This window comes from Arachis ipaensis, chromosome B4 (assembly GCF_059453495.1).
Source record: "Arachis ipaensis isolate K30076 ecotype BB chromosome B4, ASM5945349v1, whole genome shotgun sequence".
Classification (NCBI taxonomy): Eukaryota; Viridiplantae; Streptophyta; class Magnoliopsida; order Fabales; family Fabaceae; genus Arachis; species Arachis ipaensis.
This window is the reverse complement of record NC_142439.1, coordinates 146253040-146270126: the sequence shown is the minus strand read 5'-3', so window position 1 is coordinate 146270126 and position 17087 is coordinate 146253040. Positions and strand designations below refer to the sequence as shown.

General features: G+C 34.2%; 2 protein-coding genes across 3 annotated transcripts; both read right to left on the bottom strand.

The window, feature by feature from the left end:
• Positions 1-811: 811 nt before the first annotated feature.
• CRN (Protein kinase superfamily protein) lies at positions 812-3879 on the bottom strand. Of its 2 annotated transcripts, none has more exons than XM_016339085.3 (2): positions 2181-3879; positions 812-1420 (listed from the first exon to the last, which is right to left on the bottom strand). In XM_016339085.3, the coding sequence occupies exons 1-2, from the start codon at positions 3140-3142 to the stop codon at positions 1108-1110; spliced, it is 1275 nt and encodes a 424-aa protein (XP_016194571.1). In that variant the 5' UTR covers positions 3143-3879; the 3' UTR covers positions 812-1107. The 2 variants fall into 2 exon arrangements, with proteins under 2 accessions (XP_016194571.1, XP_016194572.1); XM_016339086.3 differs by having other exon boundaries at positions 812-1417; positions 2181-3861.
• Positions 3880-7303: 3424 nt separating this feature from the next.
• On the bottom strand, positions 7304-14511 carry SFC (ARF GTPase-activating protein). Its single transcript, XM_016339084.3, has 19 exons — positions 13955-14511; positions 12903-12979; positions 12670-12770; positions 12252-12322; positions 12004-12066; positions 11772-11816; positions 11381-11446; positions 11231-11278; positions 11055-11150; positions 10933-10974; positions 10592-10807; positions 10360-10491; positions 10035-10259; positions 9846-9932; positions 9427-9765; positions 9051-9196; positions 8873-8966; positions 8027-8505; positions 7304-7860 (listed from the first exon to the last, which is right to left on the bottom strand). The coding sequence occupies exons 1-19, from the start codon at positions 13997-13999 to the stop codon at positions 7746-7748; spliced, it is 2487 nt and encodes an 828-aa protein (XP_016194570.1). The 5' UTR covers positions 14000-14511; the 3' UTR covers positions 7304-7745.
• Positions 14512-17087: the final 2576 nt, after the last annotated feature.

The following is a 17087-nucleotide window of genomic DNA, read 5'->3' as shown; positions in this document are numbered from 1 at the left end:
ATCAAATTGGTTCTTCAAATATTACGAATTAACCATATTTGTCCTTTAGTGACTCCATTAATAATTTTTGCATACATGATACTTAACACGTCTAATTGGATGCTGACCAAATATGTTTATGAAAATCTATCAATTTAGCGGTAAGTCATATTGGGAATATAGTTTATGTAATTGGAAAAAAGGACTAAATTAATAGATTTTGATAAATATATCTAGTCAACGTCCAATTACACATGTTAAGTATTATGTATGTTGTCAATTAACATTTCATATTAATTGTTGACGAAAATTGTTAATGGAGTTACTGAAGGACAATAATGATTAATTCGTAATTTTTAAAAGACTAATTTAATTGAAAAAATCTTTTAAAAATGAATTTAAAAAATATATAATCTTTCAAGAACTAATTTAACTTTTAACCCTTATTTTAATATACAGAGAATCCTTAGAATAATGATTGAAAAATTCTCAGTCTCTCTCATAGCTTCTCTTTGACATGAAGAATTCATATTATCTACCTACATTAGTTCTTGTGTTGCAATGTGTGAATGCATTTTGGCACCTTATGCCTTTTAGTAGTGTGGTGTACACCCAAAAATAAATGTCTATTTGTCTATGAACAATTCAACAAAATCTAATTAACGGGGGAAAATAATTTAAGTATTAAAATACAAAATGTAAAAAAAAAAAAAAAAAAAAAAAAATCATCTAAGAATGATAATTTTGGAACTATAGGTTTATGTGTTTGTGTGATTGTTTCATATCCATGTGCCAAATTACCAAGACTAACTCTGTACACATTGCCTTAGACTATGGTTTTGATCATATGATACAAAAAAATTTGTACTTTGATAGTAAATAGGAAATCACTTCCTTGTTAACATACTAGTCATTTACAAACAAAATATATAATATACTAGTATAACCTAAAATCCAACCACAGAAATCTGCAAGATCAGAGTGCTACAAAATAGCAAGCACACTATCAAATCCAAGATAATGAGAGCAATGAATTACACCAAAATAATTAAAAGACACTATCATCCTAACAAAGAAAAAAGAAAGATATGATATATCTTTTAGAAACCTTTGGAATGAAGTTTGCTTTTAAAAACTGTTGAGTTGAGTTAGCATGAGAACAAGATCATCACTAGAAGGCCTCTCTGCAGGCATATCAGAGAGGCATGCGGCGGCGATTCTCACGGCCATTAGCATCTCGTCTTCCTCGCCTTCTTCGCCAAGAATGCTCTTATCCAGAGCCTCTTTCGCATCGCCTTGTTGCTGCAAGTGCCTTAGCCAACCCCCCATGCTTCCCATACTTGCTGGCTCCCCAAAGAATGGATCTGTAGGGTCCTTTCCACTTAGTAAAACACCAAGTATCATGCCGAAACTGAAGATGTCGCTTTTGTCAGTGTACCTGCTGAAATCTCAAAGCAAAACACACCATTTAATCTCAAAACATGAACTAATCTTATTGGCAATAGTATACTGTCATTAATACATCTAGATTCCAGAAAAATTTGTCAATTTGTAATGATATATCTTATATTTAGATTCAAAAGAGCTTATAAGAAGAAAATTTTGTTGACAATGTTGTTGAATAAAGCAATTATAACATTAAAAATCTATTACTAAACATGCACATAGATTATTATTATTACTATAATAAATAAGTCCAAAACTTAACAGTAATTGCAGGAATAAAAATTTGTTGGTTGAGCAAAGTTTTCCATTAAACAATAGAAACCAATACCAAATGGCACCATGAGAATCCACATTATTGGTTACTCCACAAGAATCTTTCATTAGGTACTCTAAAGTGGAAAACCCCAATTAGGTGTGGAGCTTTTTAAACAAGGTAAAGGAATCAGAACAAATGCCAAGATATCAACCACCCCTTTACCCTTTTGGTGTGAAAAATTGAAACAGACCATAATTAAAAGGAATTAGTTTTTATGCACCGAAAGTCTATAAATGTTTTGTATTGTCAGCCAATAAAATTACAAGAAAGTGCCAAATCAGCATATAGACAAACCACCTATTACAATTACTACCTATCATGGCTTCTCATCTTCTTGCAATTTGATTGGCTAGCTGTAAATGCATAGAACCTAATCTCTAATTCAAAACAGTGGTAAAAAAATAATGAGACTGAATCAAAATCCATTGATTTGTCTTACCTGCAACTATGGAAACATTCAGGAGGACTACTAGTCCCTCTATCCAAGTTTGGAAGAAGCTTAGCCAATCCATAATCTGCTAATTTTGGTTCAAACTCTGCATCCAGCATCACATTTGTGAGCTTCAAGTTGTTGTGAAGAACTTGAGGAACACAATTGTGAAGATACTGAAGACCCTTCACAACACCAACTGCGATTTTAAGCCTAACTTCCCAATTAAGCTGCAACTCATTCTCCCTAACTCTATTCATGACATCAGCAAGGTTACCAGTGGATACATAATCATAAACCAATAAGAATGTATCAGGCTCCCTCACATAAGCCCTCAAGCTCATCAAGTTTCGGTGCCTTAATCCAGCGAGAAGCTCAAGCTCCTTCTGTATCTGCCTCTTGACCGATTTTTTCTTAGTCTCGGGTGAATTGCTCTCAAAGGGTGTTAACCTTTTGACTGCAACTGTGAGGCCATTGTCAAGAACAGTTTTGTAGTATTTCCCATTTGGACTTGAACCAAGCAAGTGGTTATCTTTCGCCAATGCCGATTGGAGCGTCTTGGGGGCAATCTTTGGGGAGAATATGACAGGACCCTTGAGGATTGGTGTTCTGTTAAGGTACTGAACAACACAACGAACCACAAATGCAAAGATTACAGAACCAACTAGTCCAGTTACTGCTCCTAAAACTATACTAAGAATAATCTTCTTAGGTTCATCCTTGTATAGTGATGATGATGATGGTGTTGGTGTTGGCCTAGATGATGATGATGGAGACTCAGAAGAGATATGCTTAATACTCAACCTTCCATGGCATTCAACAGTGTTATTGCTCAAGCTGAACAAGAACACAAGAAGGAATGCCAAAAACACCCTTGAAAGAGAACAAGGGTTGCTACCTTTTTTAACCATTTCAGCAGAACAAACAAAGGCACAACCAAAATTCAATCTTAGAAGCTCCAAAATGAGCATTTCAGCATGAAATTCTCTCAAATAGCATCACTGCATCAGCACAACACTTGGACACATACTCAAATTGGTCCCCAAAATCACAATTTTACACTTGATGCTAACATGAGTTGAAAAGAGCATAAGCATAAGAATAAGCATCTTCCTCAACCTTTTCAACTCAAAATCTTCACAAGAAAGCCAACATAGAAAAGCAAGCAGAAGTGTAACTATCGAATCATTAGCATTTTCCACCGAATCCCATTATTTTTCTTACCTCCTCTCTCACTTTAACCACTAAATTTTCCACCATTACACGAAACCAGAACAAAACACTTAATCATAAAAATAAAAAAAAAAAGAACCCCAGTATTCCTGGGTACTAATAAATGAATAGCTAAACCAACACCCAGAAAACAAGTTCCCTTTTTTATCCTTGGAAACACAACAGAAGCCCAAAAAGCTAAACAGAAATTGAAGGGTGGTGGAAGACCATGAACTTAAGTTGAAGCAACAACACTGAACAAAAGCAACTAGAAAGAGAAGCAGCACAAGCACCCTTCAAAAACTGCAATGTCACTGGATTTTCAAAACATGTAGTACAGTAGTTGAAGACTAGAAGTAGTATTACTCTCTCTTTCTCTCTCTTTCTCTCTCCCTATCTATCCAAAAACTCTCTGTTTTGTTTTGTTTTGTTTTGTTTTTCTCTCTCTCATGACAAAGAAAGGGGCCATACCCTCTGCGACAAAAACTTGGTTCCCGCCTTTGTTGTACTGAGAAAGAAAGAAAAGAAAAAAAGACACAGTACTTATGTGGGGTCCATCTTTGGTCCGAAAGTGAGACATTGAAATCCGTGAAGGGGAGGAAGAGAATTGTACGATGAATATCAACCGTTTGATTTCATAAAAGTTAAATCTTTTGCCGTTGATTTTCAACCTGGCATGGGAATTTGTGCTGTAACTATGGTGAGTGGTTAACACAACACTAGTAGTATTGTGTTAGTAGCATGGTGGTGTTGATGAGTTATTAGTAAAGTTTCCTACTTTATTTATTTATTTATTTATTTATTTATTTTTTGCATCGAATAATTGCTTTAGATCGCCCTACATTACTATTATATTACACCCTTTTTCTCCATCTTTTCTTTATCACTTTTAAGTGGCAGGTAGGATTAAGAATTATCTTATCTTTAATCAGTTTTCAAGCTATCTTATGACTAGGAATAATTCTTTCTAGATTTTTTTTAGATTAGTAACCTAATGTGATATTAATTAAGTAGTTATAATACTTGTATTATGGGGAGTTTCATGATTGACCAACACGTGTATATTCACAAATGTATTTTAGAATTTAGTGTTCTAAATGTAGCTCAAAGCCAAGAGGATTAATGTTTGTTTGGTTGCAACTTCTTCCGTTTGTTTGTTTTTTTTTTAAAGAAAACAAGCTCAACACACTAAATGGAACGTACAAGAGATATAACATGAATTTTAGTAACATTTATGTCATCGCCGGTGTAGTTATCAATAACATGAGTTATTTTGACATTATTTTTTAGAGCAACAAAACGACCTAACAACACAGTCCATTACATCTGTTGACTTGTTTCTGAAAAATGAACTCGTTCCTACACAACCAAATATTTCATATAACGGAAAAGAATTCCACTGACCATGTTTTCCGTGCGTTTTTTTTCAAGGGCATCGTCCTCCAGCTCTCAAAGTGCTTCTTTATAGATCCTGGGATACTCCATGTACGACCCATATAACTAATCCATGTGCACCACACCTGCCAAACATACTCACACATAACAAACAAATGTTATACAGTTTCAATTTCCTTGTTACACGTAATACAGACATTATCTCTTCGTTCAATGATGTCCAAACTGTTCAGTCGATCCTTTGTATTAACTCAACATACAATCACAAACCAAATACATAACTCTACTCGAAGGGGTACTAGTCCTTTCCAAATTCCATTTGTGAACTTATAGCTGAGGATATCTTCCATTACAGTCTGTACCTATAAAACTTGCACAAATGAGTTAGTAGTATAAACGTTTTCTTTATCAAATTTTCACACCACTTTATCTTGTACCCCTTCTATCAATTTCACAGCTTGCAAGATATCTAGAAGATGGTTCAAACTATCAATCTCTCATTGGCGGAGTTTTCTCCTCCATTGAAAGTTCCATACCCACTCTATCCCATCCCAAAATGCACAGTCCCCAATTATTTGAAATCAAATAGAGCCTCGAAAAGGAGTCTTTTAGCTTTTTCGACTGTAACCATGTATCTTCCCAAAATCTGGTTGATCTGCCATCACCTACTTCCATAACTAGTCCGTCAATCATCTTTTGTCTGATATATTGCTCCTTTATTTGCAAGTGACAAATATCTCTCCACAGGCCGCCTTTTGCCGGTATAGCTTGAGTAGACAATAACTGTTCAAGATTCAGATTATTGCAGGAGCACACAACCTTCTTTCACAAAGGACAATCCTTCTTAGAAAATCTCCACCACTACTTAAACAGTAAAGCAGTATTATGGATCATTGCATCTCCCACACCTAACCCTCCTAGTTTCTTCGGTGCCTGTATCAACTCCTACTTTAAAAGAGCCAACCCATGGTGTCCATCATCCTTCCCCCAAAAGAACCTCCTTTGCAATGAAATTTTTTTTTTTTTTTGCCACCGTAGCCGACATTTTATACAAACTCAAATAGTAAGTAGGCAGACTATTAAATCATTGACTTGATGAGGACCAACTTCTCTATTTTACTTAGCACACTTGCTTTCCACAAACTAAATTTCTCCTCTACTTTATCTATTATTGGCTTCTATGTTTTAACTAGTCTCGGGTTTGCTCCTAGCTCAATACCCAGGTACTTCACTGGTAGTCTCATCGTTTGACACCCTAATAATTGGCACATCCGACCCACTCATTCCTGACTACAATTCATCGATATCAAACTGAACTTGTCAAAGCTAATACTCAATCCGGACATCACTTCAAAGCACTTCAAAAGTCTCTTGTAATTTTTGACTGTCTCTTCCTCCGACGGATAGAACAATATAGTGTCATAAGCAAATTGTAGGTGTGATAACTCTATATTATCCTTACCGACTAGGAGAGGAGCAATTCTCCTATTTCTCACCGCCTCCCCGATCATCCTGTTCAATACATCTACAACCAGCACGAATAGAAAATGTGATAATGTGTCACATTACCGAAGTCCCCTTTCCATCTTAAATGATTTCGATGGTGCCCCGTTGACCATTATAAAAATAGATGTTGATTTAATGTACTCTGTGATCCATACCCTCCATCTTCTATCGAATCTCATCTTTTCTAGTACAATATCAACTTCTTCCCTTTGTTTTTTGTTTGTCTATGTTTTCTTGAATTGTCTATATAACTTGATACAATAGATAAGAAGAAATGAATGGGGTAATCATTTTTCCAATGTTCTTGCTTTTTGGTCTCAAATCAAAATATCCCGGTTTAACAACAAAGATTTGGTCTAGTCATAATCCAAGCCAATGAACCAATTATAGGAGTGGTAATGGGTAAGGTAAGATTTAAGAATTTGGGTTCTCTAAATTTTGAATTTCTCTTTAGAGAATAAAGTGTGATATCTCATTATTTATTTTATAGGTGGGATCAAGAGAAAATATGAGAGAAACCACACTTTATTCTCTAAAGTAAAAATTTAAAATTTAGAGGATCTAAATTCGAACCCACAACCTCTAGATGAATATGGGTAGACTGTGTCATTTGAGCTATAGCTCATTAGCTTTCCCTAAGCTATTGTCCACTTTTTAACCCAATAGATTAAGGCTTCATGATTTTTTTTTTTTTTTTTATAAATTTCTCACTAGAAAAAATGTCTCATGTTAGGAGGGTTGAATTTTCCATATTGTACAAGACATGAATTTACCATTGGAATTTTCAGACTATTTCACTCTTCATTCAATTGGCCATAACATTTTAATTCACAACTTGGTGATTCAAAAACTACCCTTTGTAAGGTCATAAATAATTTACCTTCTTTATCAGTTTGGATTTGCACATATATAAAATCAATATTGAAAATATCAGGACATTGGAGAACTATAGCCATAAAAATATATCCTCACTACAGGTCCCACCCATCTGACAATAAAAAAATTAAAAAAAAAAAAACATAAATAGTGAATTACAGCCACAACACCTTCACCAAAATAAACCAATGTACACAGTGATACAGAAATCCCCTAGAGCCTAACACATCTCATCAGCTTCACCACAAAAGGAAGCAAAATTAAAATACACAAAACAACATATTACAGAGCTTCCTGCATGCCACCAAATATATCAGTGCTCTTGACTCAGACCAATGTGGTCATTTTACATTACAAATCTCAGCACTAATTTTGCACAAAGAGGATAAAATATTAAAGGGGCAGGCATTTCAACCTACCACTCTCCTTTTTAAGCCTTCAACACTTGTGACATCCTTCATTAAGAAAAGGAAAAAAAAAAACAGCTTTTTTAATTTATGAAATACAAATTTACAATAATCCAATCTTCCATATCTTATATCTGTAATATACTTGGAGCTAGAGAGACCCTTTTCCTTATCACTTTCATCCATTAGAATCGGTGGATGGAGCATGGACTTGTCTGTCATCGGCATTTGACTCCGCAGCGAGCTCAATAGGGGTTCTTCCCTCATCATCTACAGCTTGAGGATCAGCTCCCCTGCATTGTTAAAAATTTTCAATAGAAGTCATAAAACCATTGCAAAGGAAGTATAGTATAAAGAATGATTCAATCAGCGAAAAAAGCACATTAGCATATTTCATGAACATTTAAATCACAACCATAGAAACAGTTGAAGCTGATACATGAAATACATCAGACTCACCTTGAAAGAAGTAATCTTGCAAATGTAGATTTGCCTTTGAGAATACAGCGATGTAATGGCGTTTGACCTCTCGAATCGGTTGCATTTACATTTGCACCATACTGTAGAAGGAGCTCCAGCATGCCAATATCTGCAGTTTCACAAGCAAGATGAAGCAGGGTAGACCCATCTAGGTTGTCAACGGCACGTCCTTCTTTAGAGCCTGCGTTCAAAGAGCTAGCAGAGGACCAGTCCAATGTGTTTCTCGATATAGAGCCGTGATCATGGTTTGTTTGCTCTTGTAATAGCATCACTTTAGCAAGGGTTAAAGAGCTGCTACACATTTGTTCATAAGCAGCATTGACATCAATGTCAGAATTAACAATGTATCGATACACGGTTTTTTTGTCATTAGCACGAACTGCTTCCCATATCTGTTGCGCCACCAGTAGACGGTATTGGCTGTCCTTTGGCTTGCGAACAAAAAGCTTCTCTGCGTACTGTCATGGAATAACAAATAATTGAGGAAGTTGTTTTCTGGTGCAATTAGAAGGTCACATAAAAAGGTAAAATGCATACAAATGTTCATTCCACAATTGTCTAATGGTTTGTGCTTTTGTGATAAAGATGCCTTTAGTAGCACCATTGATAATCGGATACATCTTACGCGATCGTGATGATTTTAGTAGCACTAATGCATTTTATTGACTTGTTACAATAGCACTTCATTGTCCGAAGTCAAAACCATAAACCATCATATTCCCTAAACTAATCAAAATTATATAGTAATTGTTACAGGCTTTGTTTTCTGCTCAGTAAGATCTGAAAGTATAAGAAGACTGCATATAACAGATATTATAATCATACCTTTGCATTGATAAACTTTTCCTTAACAGATAGAGACTCGGATTGAGAAGGTTTGCTGACGAAAAGTGCTAGTGATTTATCAGGCCTGCTTAACCTTCACGAGTAGTAGTGGATATCAATACTTGATCAAAGGTTCATAGAAATAAGTGGTCTAATGCAAAGATTGAGGAATTTTTACCCTGTAGAAACAAGATCAACCTGAAAGCCACTTCTCGATTGCAATAGTTCCTCCCAGACAGAGTTGGCAAAAGTATTCCCCAGAGACTGAAACAAACTTATTACAGAAGGTTCCCACACTTTAACATCCAGCGTAAGTGACCTGACCTGTAACAGAAGTGACGAAAAGGGTGCTACATGATCAATGTATTGAAGCAACATCGCAAACTAGAAACAGTTGTTGAATCCTAAATATCGAAGTTAGAAGATTTCAAAATTTGAAGTAAAGATTTTATAATATGCTCTTTGTGAAGCAACTTTACAGATGGTATTCGAAGTTAAAGAAAGAATTTTACATATAAGTACAGAGATCAAGAGAAATCCCTAGTGTGGCCTACCTTTGATATGTGTACACCAAGATTTCGATGAACACCAGAGCACTCGATGCAAACAAGAACACCAAGATTTAGTGATGCCCAATCAGGTTCAGGGGCACCACAATCAGCACATCTATCATTCCCACACACTTTTCGCAACACATCAATAGGCTTCTCAGTTTTAATACCGGATCGCTGCAGCTGCAAACTTCTCGAGTTGCGGTCCACATTTGCTGTAGCAGGATTTCTCTCTGCTGCAAATTCTTCAATAGCTGTGTGATCGAAATCTGAACTTTCAAAAGAACTACTCTCACTGGTAGACCTGTTATGAGCACTTCCCATTGGACTTGCAGGTAATAACTGAAAAAATTTGGGCACCATTAATCAAAGTTAACCGAAGTTCCATTGGAACATATCAAGCAAAAGTTTTTGGCAGTTACCCTTTCAGGAATCTGAGAACTCAACAATGAGGCAATAACACCTGTGATCTTTTCAATCCAATCCATTTGGTCCAGTGCGCTCTCTGCCTGCACTGACAAGAATAATTCCGGAATTAAACTATAAAGCCCTTACTATTATCCCTGTAATAATATCATAATCCAAGAAATTGCAAAATCATATCAAACAACCTGCAAAGTGTAGTTCTTTGTTGGTGAGATGATCCGGAAGCAAAACCTCAAATCTGATTGGTCAGCATCAACTTTGATTGTAGATGTAAGAAGGTTCACAGTATGATGAGCAACAGATTTCTCATCATGTACTCCACCATGATGATGAGAAGACAACCATCGACTTAAAAGTCCAGATCCAAGCTCAGAACTATTCCTTTGACCAGAATGTTGACTGCTAGATCCCTACACATGAGAATTAAAACAATAACATAAGGAGAATGAAGAAGCATATCAGCTCAAGTTATTCATAAACCAACTGATTTGTTCATGTTAGATTTCTAACCGATGACTTGCTGACTTGTTTACGGTAGTAATACAGCATTCCCCGACTATCAAGAACAAAAAACCTCCTCTTCCAATCTCCCCTTAAGTTTGACGATCGTTTTGAGAGATAACCCTGTCGAATAGTTTGGACCTAAAAATGATGTACAGACAAGAAAATGTTAGAGAAGCCATCTGGAGAAAATAATAACTAATTCTTTTTCATCATCAAATTTACAGGCCTCTTCTCCAACCTTTCCCTTTGCAGCAGATTGCATAACTGCCTCTATCATCTTATGTGAACTTCTACCAATGGCTTGTATGCCATCTCCATTAGGAGATCCACTAGAACCGTTTGAAGCCCATCTACTCTCTCGGTCAATCTGCCGTTTGTATTCTTGCATTCTTTCATTGAGAGCTGCCTGCTCATAATTGGACCTTTCTCTTGACTGTTGAGCATAAGTCAAGACCTGCAAAGGAACTAGCTTGGAGTAAATAACTTTTCATGCTTCACTTTATTATAATTTTACCAATTACATAAAATTCCATAGGAAAAAACAGTGTTTGGTGTTCAGAGACAAAGTTGATTTCAAACCTGGTTAATATATGGCTCCATCTGGTGCAACAATTCATACCCCTACAAATAAAATTTACTTAGGACAAGCACGGTGACAAAGAATATGGTGCAGAAGATACATATACGAACACAATGTCTACCTGTTTGAAGTAACGAAGATGTGCATCCATTGTCCCACTAACTGCTTCCAAAAATTCAAACCTCTTCTTGGCTTCAACATTTGACAAGGCAGTAACCTGGAGAGGTATTTTAACTTTGTGAAAAAAAATCATACCGTAATAACTTATTTATGTTATGATCAAATGAGTTTACTGACCAGATTAAACCGAGCTTGCTCAAATGTAGATCTTGCATTATGAAGCTCCTGAAACATTTCCTAATCATTTAGGAGTTCGAAGAATGGGATATTCGAGTGTCGAGTGTGAACATAAGCTGTCCCAAACAAATAAGACATACAAAAGCTTACCTCTTCTAGGGCATTAGCTACTTCACTTTTTGTGCCTTTTCTCAGTGACAGAAACCTTTCACGAGTCTGCAAAGATTATAGCAACTTGATGCTGAAGCTTAACATTGTTGTCTCCAGTTTAGTACATGTACTTTTATATTTAAGAAGTAAAGAGGCTACAGCAACCTACAAACTTAGAAAATTCTGAAAATTATGTTCTCAGAGACTTCTGTTTCAAGTCTAGGACCATTTTATAGTAGTGTATCAAAAATTGTTAAAATCTACCATATGTCCATAGATCTCTTTGTATCAGAATGAATCATTTAGTAGGCAATTGTATCCACATTCTCGATTCAGGAGGAACAAAACACCATGTGGGCAAATTATAAAGAATTTGTGATAGGAAATGTACCTGGTCATAAATAAGGCTAGCCTTGTCAAAGCGTTTCCGTGCTTCCTGCATCAGGAGGATCACTTAAAATATAGACAACTGCATAATTTGCTCATAGAAATTGAAATGCTCAAAAGTAACGGTATAATGATGTTAACGGAGCTACATTAGCATAGTGGTTTTCTTGTGAAAATCAAATTTTGAAATATCAAATGAAAATATAACATGAGAAATAACTATAAAAATATAGTACCTTGACCTCTTGCAAATCCATGTTGACAAACTGGAGCAATCTGTCATTTAACATATGCTCAACCTGAACAAAAGAAAATATATGTCAGTAGGATATTGGCACCAAGAGCTGATAGGAAAACAATGTCTTATTTATTGCTAACTAAACTTTTTACTTTTTCCCTTCATTTTCATAAAAGAAAAAAGGCATGTTAAGGAGTCAGTTGCAGTTATTAAAAGCTCGAAAGCATTTACAACACAATATCATACCTGTGATCGAAGGACCTCTTTGTATGTCCCAATTTCTCGTAAGGCTATAGTGAATTTGGTCATAACAGGGCCTGAAGTGCAGGAAGAAACTCAATCAGAAATTATTCCACAATCCTTAAGAGTTTAGTAAAAAATTACATGCAGGCTTAAATCAAAATATGTAGTTGGATAATCCTAAATACAGTAATCTTAATAATAGAGAAAAAGTTCAAGCAAATTCTCTCATCGAGAATCGCACTGTTGTGACAAAAGGGAAGCATAGTCATGTTAAGTGCAGTAAGTCATAACTTTTCTTGAATTTGCAACTTTCCTTGGGCACTAAGAAACATGATGACATTGAGGATACATTCATGTAAGCTAGGATGACAAACAAAGAACCTTTGATCAACCATCATTGAATAAATAAATAAATGCATACCTCCGAAAGCCACACTGATGGGATCATTATGCCCACCGCCAAAAGTTTCAAGGGCACTTGCAAATGCAATGTCTCCGTCATATGCCTCCCCAAGTCCTTCACTAGAAGGCACAACAGTGAAGACAATTAGATACTTAAAAATAAAAATATATTACCAATTGAACATGTTCTCAAAGGTTCATGGCTAGTAATCAACAAATAATGATAATGATAAGATGAAAACAATGACGTACGTATATTTTCTACATCCTTTGTAAAATTTTAAACTTCTCTCTCTCAAAGATTCAGCACTTTCCTCCATGCATTGTATCTGTCCACCAAAATATTAAAGGAGAAAACCATCTTAATTCTTAGCATATATCAAACCAATATATGATATTTGAACATGACTGCAGTGTATAAGACTTCTAAAACAGAGGAGAAGGAAGGGAAAAGACCAGCAAAGACCCTGCAGAATGAGGTACAACATGATAACAAATGATCACACATACTACAGAAAATTTTTTAACTGGAATCACATTTCATGACATTTAGCGCTGGTGGGGTAGCAAGGGCCAAAAATCACATGGACCCTCAGTTAATATAGCTCTTGCAAACTCTTGATGTCTATTTAACTCTCGCTGCTAGTGCTTACCGCAGCTCTACGTAAATCATAGCCACCTTCAACTTTCTTCAACCAAAAAGATCATCCAACAACCCTCCAGGCACGGCCGATCAGGTGTGCCACAAGTAACAGCCATCACTACCATGTCCAAATTCACAAATGTCCACAAAAAAATTTGCAATTACCTCAGGCAATAACAAAACTAAAGGGCACCTCACTAGGATATTTCATCTCCACAAAGATTCTGAGTATACAGGACTAGTAAACTTATTTACAAAATGTTTGGAACATATATGAGGGATGTTGACATGAACAGAAGGCCATAACATAACCCACTTTCTTCTAGCTTTCTTCCCTTGATTTTTTGTTGAGATTCCACATAATTCAAAAGGAACCATAGTGATTTTAGTGAAGAAACAAAGCTAAAGTTGAGTATCCAAACATGAGAATATTCACATTCCAGCTAACACTAACACTCCTTATCCTGTACAACATGTACAAAATCCACCGTTTTTTTTTTCCCAGCAAACACTAAAAACGCTTGATCAACATGAAATTCTACACCCCACCCAAGATTAAATTCTGACTAAGCAACAGAAACAAAAGAAAAAGTTTTGATTTTTGAGCTCAGAAACAAAAGGGTAAGAAGAGTGAGTGAGAGTGAGAGTGAGAGTGAGTGACCTGCTTCCGGAACATAGGAGAGTCATCTAGCTTTGCAAATTGCATTTTTGTTTGTTTGGGACCAAACAACAAACGATTCCAGTGCTTGATTCTGCAGTGTGTTGGTCTAAGAATAACTCTGATTCAGCATTTCATCATCAAATGCTGGATCTTGGAATCCAAAGCTCAGAAAAACACACACCCTCTTGCAACTTGCATCAACAAAATCTGAACTTTTTCCAGCTTCCAACTTCACACTTCACTCTTCACTGCCTCTGATTTCAGTGCCTCAAAAACCCTAAAACGGCAAAAGCACAGAAAACATGGACAACGTTGGAGTTTGAGGTCACATTAGATTTGATTTGTTTGATTTTTGTGTGTGTGAATGTTACTGCTTCAACTTCTCAAGTGAACAAAAGGGAAAGTGAAAAATAAAAATAAAAAAAGGGTCTTAAAAAATTTTCTTATTTTTCTTTATATTCTTTATTTTTACTATTTCTTATTATATATTGGGAATTGTTTAAACCCAAAATTACACTAATCAAACCAAAATCTTAATAAGAATCCCAAGAGAGACTAAAGTCACAACCCAATTGAGTTCCTTTTTATGCACCTTTCCCTTTCTTGCCCCCTTCTTTTTCTTTTCTCTCTTTTCCTTTTTAATTATTTTTATCAATTTTAAAATTAAAAAGACCCAATCTGATAATACTCAATTTGGTTCCTAAAATTACACTTGAGTCTCAATTTAGTCTTTAAAATTTTAATTGTATCAATTTAGTCTCTAAACTTTTTAATTGATTCTGTGACAGAAACCACTGTAACAACTAATGTAATTAAAATTTGAAAAATTCAAGAACTAAATTGAAGCAATTGAAATTTTAAAGGCTAAATTGAGACCGAGTGTTTCTCAAGACCCAATATATGATAATCATGATATCCATATTATAATATGTACTATATTGTCGTCATAATTAGCAGAGAATCGCAGATTAATTTATGTTTTCTTTTTATGTCCTTGATTCATTTCTTCGTGTACAGATAGGAACACCCATTTATTTTTATTTATTATTACAATCTAAGATTGGTGCAGCTATGTTTTGTCGAATTTTGACCATGATATGTTAAAGACTAATTAATATATATATATCATATTGAATTGATTCGATTACTTCAAAAGCTTAAGCGATAATAATGATAATGATTTTAATATCCTACTACTTACTAGATCTCATTTTAATATCTCATATTAAAATAGATACGTAAATTACTAAGTCTCTAACTTCTGATGAGATCATATAATACTAGTAGATCATTGTCATAATTATAAAGAAATATAAAATATAATGGTATATTAGACTAAATTCTAATTTAATATCTTAATTAAAATGGATATAGTAAATTCTCTTTAAATTACTTTAACTAAACTTCTTATGAAATTAAGTAACATCATGCAATTTTATGAATTTATTAACAGATACTAACATGTTTATTAGTTCATTCTTTTTATTTATTAAATATGTATAAAAATAATAAAAAAGAATTAATTAATATGACAAATAATTTATAATTTAACTAAGATTTCTTACATCCAAATCTTGAAAATAATAAAAAAATATCTTTTTACAAATTATATATAATAAAACATATTTTTTTTTTAAATTATACATTAATCTTTCTCATATTTTATGATATATATAATCAATTTATCATACTTATATAACTTTAAAATAAAAAAAAGACATTAGTTACAAAATTCAGAACATTATGCATTTTATAACTTAAATTTCAAAGATGCTAATTGATACCTCTATAAATATTAAAATAAAACATAGTTTAATCAAACCTACTGTATTAAACTACTTAGGTTAGTAAAATATTAATGCAAAACATTAAAAACTTAATTTTGATACATTATCAATATAAAAATAATTTTATATGTATATCCAATTATATAATATTACATCAACAAAAATAACTATTTTTTATATTTATAGTTTAAATAATTATTAAAAAAATAAATATAATTATACAATTATATAAAATATTTTACACTATAAATACATCAAATTAAACTCAAAGATTAATGGGGCATAATCTTTATGAGTAGAGCAAAGAGAATTATGATATTGAGAAGTGAAAAACGGGAAGAGGGAGGAAGCTTAGGTAGTAAAAACAACGTTGTATGTGTTGTACGACAAGAGGACGGAGTTACTTATTCCAACCAACCCAACACTGTGACACACAAACACCAATACCAACACCTTGTTTGATGGATAATGTTCTCTCACGCGCAACAATGGCGCGTGTATGAAGATGGTCTGCTCTGTCTTGTGGGCCTAAACCTCAGTTCCCTCCATTTCCTGGACCATCTTTTGGGCCCCACTCTCTAACCCCAATAACAATGCTCTCTCATCTTCATTCATTTCATTTTTCATTTTTTATTTTATCTTTTATTATTACCATTTTGGATATAGGGCATATCCCAAATCAATATGTGTGTGTTGTGTTAGACCCAACAATAATGCTCCTCAAACAAATCTTGGATCTTTATTTTTTGTGGTTTGTTTGCTCCATGTTTGGTTTCTTTTTCAATTTTGAACCTTCTAATCCAATAATAATAATAATAATAATAATAATAATAATAATAATAATAATAATAAATTCACTGATATTAGCCAAAAAAATTTTGATATGAAAACAAAATAAATGATATACTTTAACATAGTAATTTTTTGTGTTTTTTAAAATTGTGGGAGTACACAAATGGGAGAGTCCGATTTGTGTTTAAAAAGTTGAAAAAAATTCAATGTACACAAATTGGAGGGTCCGATTTGTGTTAAAAAATTGAAAAAACTCAGAGTATATAAATCGGACCATGTGAGTTGTTTGATTTTAAAATTTTGCTTAAGAAATCGCATGGTCCGACTTGTAGTTGGGCAAATATGAATTTCGAAAGCTAGAAAACGGACCCTCTGGATTGTTTGTTGTTGTCAATTTTTTTATGAAATGGAATATCAAATGCAATTCGAACCGTCAGTTTACTGATGGAGAACTCGAAATTAAAAAGTGGATCAAACACATATTCCCCATATTCCGTTTACTAAAAATGGAATATCAATTTTTTATCAAATGGAGTTCTGTTCCACTGACACTA

What these genes read in the sequence shown, in the direction of transcription:
- CRN (XM_016339085.3), bottom strand. Translation starts at nt 3,142, where the DNA reads ATGCTCATTTTGGAGCTTCTAAGATTGAATTTTGGTTGTGCCTTTGTT. An exon ending in GAATGTTTCCATAGTTGCAG is followed by an intron (nt 1,421 to 2,180) that starts GTAAGACAAATC and finishes TTGAGATTTCAG; the next exon opens with CAGGTACACTGACAAAAGCG.
- SFC (XM_016339084.3), bottom strand. Translation starts at nt 13,999, where the DNA reads ATGCAATTTGCAAAGCTAGATGACTCTCCTATGTTCCGGAAGCAG. An exon ending in CTCCTATGTTCCGGAAGCAG is followed by an intron (nt 12,980 to 13,954) that starts GTCACTCACTCT and finishes TTTGGTGGACAG; the next exon opens with ATACAATGCATGGAGGAAAG. An exon ending in TAGCTAATGCCCTAGAAGAG is followed by an intron (nt 11,279 to 11,380) that starts GTAAGCTTTTGT and finishes GAAATGTTTCAG; the next exon opens with GAGCTTCATAATGCAAGATC.